Raw genomic sequence first — 7285 nt, forward strand, 5'->3', positions numbered from 1 at the left:
ACTTCAAATATGGGGTATCTCCATTTTTTAAGAAACTTGACAGGGTCTATAGTGTGAAACTGTCCCCTGCTACCTTTAAAAATCCAGAGTTCCCATCTGATGGACTTCAACTCATATTTTTGAGAAATTTGACTTGTTCCGAGTGAAACTACACCAACCCGTCACGTCGACTGCCCTAAATCTGTTCGCAATAAATAAACTTTTTAAAAAAAACTACATATCTGTCTGATGTTGTCATTTTTGAGCACTGAGAGTGTTTACAATAAGAGCTCTGTGCCTAACAAATTCTATTACATGTAAATTGTATCTATGGTATAAGTGACCTAATATATAGTGCTACATGCTGTACATGTAATCATGAGAACCTGTGGAGAAGAAAATGGACTACAGAATGATGAAAGGACAGAACTGCTCTAAAAATCTAGAAAATTTCCAACTTCTAGGGCTGGGACGATTCAGGGTTAGCTCGATTCGGTTCGGTTTCGATTCAGAACAGCACGGTTCGGTTATTTTCGATTCGGTTCATGTTAGGTCCAATTTATCTAATGACACCACAAAAATTAACAATTTTAATGAGTAGCATATTTGATTTGATTTTATTCAAGTTATATAACTATAAGTCGTCATTTGTAAACAACATATCTATTCATAATGGCATTTTATAACTTTTATAGAAAAAAGAAAACACTGACAGTCTATCAAAATTTGTTATATTAATGTGCTGCATCAGATATGGATTATTAAACAAATCTATAGTGAATCTAAAATGTATATGATATTGTTTTCATTGATATGCAAAAATTCAGCAATTCTATCAATTGAGTCTTTGAAAATCTCTCCTTTATTGGTTTACTTCTCTTTCATATTAACTGTCAAATCTGTGTCATTACCTACGATGTTGATTTCACTCCACCACTGACAGAAATGCTATATGTCATGTAAAGATAAATTGCAATGACCTTACGGACCATATTCTGTTGGTATCTGAGTGGTGAAAATGCTAACTCTCAACACAGTGGTGATTTAAATCTCTGTTGCATAAAAAACCACATCATTCGGACGCCATATTTGTTGTTTTGGTGTAAGTAAAATCTAAACCGAACCGAAACGAAATCCGGAATTTGTAATCGGTGCATCGAATCGAATGGTATGAAATTTTCGGTGCACCGCACAGCCCTACCAACTTCACTGCCTATATGTTTACATATTCTACATGAATGGACCTGAAATAGGCTCTGATTAAGTGACTTACTCTCCAACAAAACTTTCAATCCATGTCGTCTTCCTAAATTCTTTTTTAAGCTCTCCTGATGGTGAAAACAAAAGTAGTAAGCACAACAGATGATGGTCAAAGGGAGGTAATTAACAAACAGACCAGAACTAGTTCAATCAAACTGATCAATATGCTTTTCTGAAGGCCTGACTCTGGGAAATGTGTTTTGAAAAGGACAAGTAATGAACATTCTATCTACATTAAGCACTTCCCTTATCTCTTGAACAATATTTATACAACGTGATACCCCCCTAACTCACAACTCTAAAAATACAAGCATCTCCCCCATTTGCACAGTGCTTGTAAGAAATTCAAGAATTAAACATGAGGACAACAAACACCTATCGAAGAAACCGAGGCAAAAAAACTAAGCTATATCAAGCCAGGACATACCTATTTCCCTCAACATTCTGACGCCCGAGCTGGTGCCCTCCGAGACGCTGATGCACCTGCTGGTTCGAGTACATGTGACCAAAACACAGAGTGGGACCGTCCAAGTCTTGACAAATACTGGGATGCTGTGAGCATGTCCACTGAAGATCTCATCCTCCCAACCAAACTGCGACCTGCCAAGCCTGTAAAATCATGTACATGGAATGACGAAGAGGAAATCAACAGTGAGAAAAACATTATTGCTAATGTACATTCCTTAGGTCTACTTCTACAAAGTTCTACAGCTCACCAGTGTGCCAGACCTTCAATGACTATCAAATTCTAAGAGGCTAGGACTATTTGTGACTGGCAGAGCCATTTGCTTAAACTGCCATTTCCACTCACCAGACATGCAGCTCTACACAATTGTCAAGAAGGCACGAGGACCGGAATCGGGTGCCCTCAATGATGGACTGGTACTGGCCCTCACCAAGACTAAGATGGGAGTGTCTGATGCACGATTCCTGATGTGCTGCCTCAACATAAATCCACCTGACAGCCATGGTCTGCAGCAGAAACTCAATCAGATGTGTGACAGAGTGGAGGAAATCAATGTAGCCTCGATGATCGAGGGTGTAAATACTTTATGTTCTTAGAAATACTTGTAAATTTATCTACATGGTGTTACTTCATAGTACATCTTAACAAAAAATGAATTTGCATGCGATAAAAACCCGGACGCACACATTGGGAAATTTTGACAAGTGTTATAATTAACTAGCCCAAATCCATAATTGACTGGCCCTAGACCATGGATTATTTCTAGCCCTGTCTGACAATAAAAATCAATTTGAGAAGATAGTACCTGTTTATGAACCTGAACATCTCTTGATAAGGTACTTACTCTGCAGCTGGTAGGTAAACATGTTGATATTTAAACTGAGTCAGACAGTTAAATCAAAGTCTCAATGATCTTGTAACATGAGCTTGATTTAACAAAGCATGCATCAGCCCATTAACTTTATAGTTCAGATTGTATTCTGCAGATGATGGTATTCTTTTGTCACTAAGATCCATAATGACTATGAAGATGCTGCTGTGTATCTCGCCGTGCTGTCAGACTTCAAGCAGATCTACTTTCACCCGACACCTGTTGAAAATATGAAAACAGAGACAACACAATTTGTAAAAGCATATAAATATCCAACAGCATAGTGTAGTAAGGGACCGATCTGTTTTGCTGTGTACATAGGAGTTAAGCGTGTGTACGTATTTCTTTATTGAATTCTGAGTGCGAGGAAATTCGGTTTCACTTTCTCGTCTTTGATGTATATAATTACGAGTTCTCCTGAGGCTCACCTCAATTGATCCCTGTAGAACTATATCGTCTAAGCTTCACTATGTCGGTACTGCAACACGTCACACCTGCCGCAGGTATCGCATCTAACTGTCACGACACATGTGTCCAAATAGGGTCTGTAAGTCTCGTCATGTGATTGCCGAGAATTAGCGAGATTATTAACTTCCGGGTACATCAACATCTCAGATTGCACTGTGTAGAGAGTGGTATACGTTAGATATAGCGTTATCAATCGATTATGTGGAAGTTTAACGAGATAAACATGGGAATTGAAGCATTAGTGGAGTGGTCGAGGATTCTTCGCTTCGTGTTTGACGAATTACGTGTAATAACCGCCAGTGTACAAGCATCGACGAAGGTACGTCTTGCAGATAAAGAGCAGGTTGGTAAAAGCGCAATGAGATGTACGATACGTTTTTATATTCCCAAATCATTCCAATTGAAAATAAAAACGGATTATGCATAAAACTTGCTTTGTACGATCAGAAGGGGGGGGGGGGGGGGGGGGGGGGGGGGGGGGGGGCAACGATACTACATGTACGTACCTGCAGTGTACAGTTGTATACATATTCAATATACAAAGCTCATTAAATGTAAATATCTATATCAGTTACATCACAGATGGGTTGATTGTTTAATATTTGAAAATTATTTTATAGATATGCCTTGAATCTGAGGATAAAGGTGTTGTGTATTGTGCAGTCATCATTAATGTGGATGTCTGATGCCAGTATGCCCATAGTGGGGCAGTATAAGTGTCGATCTTCATATGGCAGCAACTTTTCAAAGGCAGGTACACAATTTAAAGATAAAATAATGTCAATACATGTTTGGATCTATATTTATTATGATTATAATAATTATTAGATTATATGTTGTAAACTTTCTTTCTTTTTAGAAATTTCTTTCTTTATAAACTGTCTTGCTGTTATGCCCTCTGGGCCCAAATTGGAATAAACTTATCTATACCCAAAGTAAGTAATAAATGGGTTCAAACTGTGAAAATAAAATTTTTACATGTAGATATATTGGAATTTTTCAGATATAAGAAGGCAAATAAAACTGTTCAATGTAAAATACGCCAGTAGTTGGATAAAACATCCAAAGTCGGCACAGTCAAAGGTCACAACAACAATGGAGGAATTAACTGCATCCTCATTCCGAAGGGCAGTAGGCCATTTTCAGCAACCCCTGAAATTCTTAATTGAGGCTAAGTGCCCATTTTCAGCTCGAACAATGACAATTAAAGAGGCCTGTGCAAATGTTGGGATTTCCCTCTTAGTAAGTCAGCATTATAGATTGAACAATTATGTGTACCTAATACATGTACATTAGCTGTACATATATGTATTCATATATATTATTATGGATGTATCCAAGTTTATTATAACTTTAAAGTAACATTTTATGAATGAAATACAAATACTACTTCGACTTCATTGTGATATTGAACTGCTAATGTTCTTTATAAACTTTACTTGCATCAAGTTTTGAATACTGCAGTACATCTATGTCAAAAGAAGTATGCATATTGCAGTATAATACTTTCACCACTAATCCGACCACTTGTAAATCATGTATATTTTATCAATACATGTAATGACAATTGCCATTTTAGAATGTGATGTAAGAGATGGTTCGCTGCCCATTAAAACAAAATATGAATATTGGCATCAGATTCAAGGACAACAACACCTGAAAGACACCCAATGCTGTGATTTGCTAGTGTGGATTCCTAGTGACACTCAAATACATTGACAAAGATGTATTATGGTCAACTTTTTAAGCGTGATAGAGTTTAATTATAATAATAAAGTATTTTTGCAGTCTAGAACACACACACATAACCACATGTACATATACTTTATTATGATATCAGTGGTGCATCTATCAAAGATATGTAATTACATGTATATTTATTGAATAAACATTATAGACAGAGTTTTTTTTATTTTAGATGAACCAAAATTTGTATAGACACAGTGTCCAGCTTTACGAAAATCATTGAATTACATGCATTCACTAAAAACAATGGATTTTACTTCTTTTTTAATAATGCAGATTTGAAAACCTTCAGGAGAACAAAAGGCTTTATGTTTGATTGTAAATTGTTTAACGTCCCTCTCGAGAATATTTCATTCTGATGGAGACGTTCCAAAAGGCTTCATATGAATATAAAAGGCTTTATATTTATATAAATATGTAGAAAAGTTATATTGCATAAATATGATATTCATTACTTTTAACTTTAAAAATTCAATGTGGCAGGTATGAGCATATATATACATGCAATTAATCTAATAAATTTGTAGGATTTATCTGCAATCTCCTTCAAAAGGGGAACCTACAAAACCACATGGGCCACACAAAGCTGAAATATTTTGTCAGATCAATATCTATACTATGACAGAATATGGCTGAGGAATTTTTAAAAAAAAAATATTCTCTCATTTTCCCATTCAACATGGATTCTGCATCTGGAAATTTTATAGCAAAGTTGTGATCCTCTTTTGAGAAGTGGGATTTATTTGTAAGAAAGAATGGGATATTAAATGTCATGTCATTTGGAAGTTTGTCAAATATACAAAATCCTTTGTCCGCCAGGAATATATCACCAACTTGCAACTTCTCTAAAATGCCACAATGGTTCACAATTGCCAAATCAGATTTGTATCCAGCATACACAATTGGAAATGAGCTGCATTAGGTGTAATACATATTAAAGTCTTTCCTTTGTGGCGACTCTTGTAATTACTGTAAGCGAAAGACTGACTATTCATATCAATTTGCTCATATTAGGTCTCTTCTGTTGCATCCATTGCAATCTTCAATTCTTCTGGCTTTGATATTTCAGTTGAATGGACACTCCCAACAGTGTTCATGATCCCTTCAAACAAAATTTCATGAATATATTAAAAAATATTCACACAAAATGGTAGCAACATTTATACCTCCCCCCCCCCCCCCCCCAAAAAAAATTACTAGGTAATTGAATATTGTGAAATCTGATAACTAGTCAGTGTATAGAAAGTGCATTGTTCATTTTTCCTTAAAGAACCGCTAAAACATACCTTTCCAGGGTCTTTCAATTATGATGTTCCCAATGGTCATGGATGGTTTCCTTTAATTATGCAGGTATATTTCTCACTGCAAGTTTACAACATCCTAGTCTTCAAGGGAAGCTATCAGAACAAAAACAATACCATTATAAAATTTGGTGTGCATATAAATTTAGATAACACTGAAATGAGAATGAAGAAAATACAGAAAACCACCTGACACTAAACTTAACAACCACTGTAACTTCCTGGTTTGATGTACTAATATCTGGTATTGACAATACTTGTATCGTACACTGTACCTTTTTAAATGTTGAGGGTTTGATGCTGTATCATTGTTGTCTGGTACAGATATATTGGTAGCAGTATCAACTTCGGTTCCTACATGTACGTTTGAAGCAAATGATTCTGCTTCAGCAGGTTTCGTAACTTTGTATCTATGAAAAAAAGTAATATACCATAAATTGATGTTTTTATTGACTTAAAATGGCTCACTACACAACAAATGTAAGTTATAGTTTCTGAAATAAGCACAGGATATGAGTGTTACAATCATTCTTATCAAGGCCATGTGTCACTTTTATATAATTATACAATAAAGATATATGCCAGTTCTCTTGAAACACAATACAATATTTAATCATGCAGGAACCTATATAAAGGCAAGTAGTATCAAGGGTATCCTGTCAACCTTTTCCTAGCAAGGTTATTTTTTCTATATTGATACAATAAATTAGTGTCCCTTCCCCTTTTCAGGCAAAAGGGAATTATGTAGTAAAATATGTTGATAAATGTTGAAATCAATAAACGAAGAGAAACTTTACCACCCCCCCCCCCCCCCCCCCATTTATGAAATTTTAGTACATGTAATTTCTTTTCCCATTATTTTATTTTTATCAGTTCGTCTGTCAAAATCTTTTGTAGGCCTACTCCCCCTCTGATTTATCTAAACAACACGTCCAGTATATTCTGTCAGTTTATACACACGTGTGTTAATTTGACATGATTATTCGTTGAATTATGATAATATTACGTACCTACATCTTTGTATCCACCGCTTCCTTACTGTAGCATCGACTAGGAACTTAAATAAACTACATGGCAGAGTTTTCCCAGTCTCATGTATGCAGCCGATCGCTTAACAATACACCAAATTACATATTAGCACCGACTCTCTGTTACGACTGTATATATTCCACACGTTGTTGTACCCGGAAGTAG

At 35.7% G+C, this 7285-nt stretch overlaps 1 protein-coding gene and 2 long non-coding RNA genes across 4 annotated transcripts; 1 reads left to right on the forward strand and 2 right to left on the reverse strand.

The window, feature by feature from the left end:
- Nucleotides 1–1872: 1872 nt before the first annotated feature.
- LOC130049258 (uncharacterized) lies at nt 1873–3130 on the reverse strand. The gene is made up of 3 exons (XR_008797757.1): nt 3005–3130; nt 2550–2795; nt 1873–2211 (listed from the first exon to the last, which is right to left on the reverse strand). It is a non-coding gene; the product is annotated as an uncharacterized LOC130049258 (long non-coding RNA).
- On the forward strand, nt 3118–4946 carry LOC125651953 (uncharacterized). Of its 2 annotated transcripts, none has more exons than XM_056146669.1 (4): nt 3118–3387; nt 3665–3798; nt 4048–4286; nt 4624–4946. In XM_056146669.1, the coding sequence occupies exons 2-4, from the start codon at nt 3717–3719 to the stop codon at nt 4633–4635; spliced, it is 333 nt and encodes a 110-aa protein (XP_056002644.1). In that variant the 5' UTR covers nt 3118–3387; nt 3665–3716; the 3' UTR covers nt 4636–4946. The 2 variants fall into 2 exon arrangements, with proteins under 2 accessions (XP_056002644.1, XP_056002643.1); XM_056146668.1 differs by having other exon boundaries at nt 3118–3363.
- Nucleotides 4947–5037: 91 nt separating this feature from the next.
- Nucleotides 5038–7285, reverse strand: LOC130049256 (uncharacterized). Its single transcript, XR_008797755.1, has 4 exons — nt 7102–7285; nt 6367–6501; nt 6077–6187; nt 5038–5892 (listed from the first exon to the last, which is right to left on the reverse strand). It is a non-coding gene; the product is annotated as an uncharacterized LOC130049256 (long non-coding RNA).

Source organism: Ostrea edulis, chromosome 8, assembly GCF_947568905.1.
Source record: "Ostrea edulis chromosome 8, xbOstEdul1.1, whole genome shotgun sequence".
NCBI classification, from domain to species: Eukaryota; Metazoa; Mollusca; class Bivalvia; order Ostreida; family Ostreidae; genus Ostrea; species Ostrea edulis.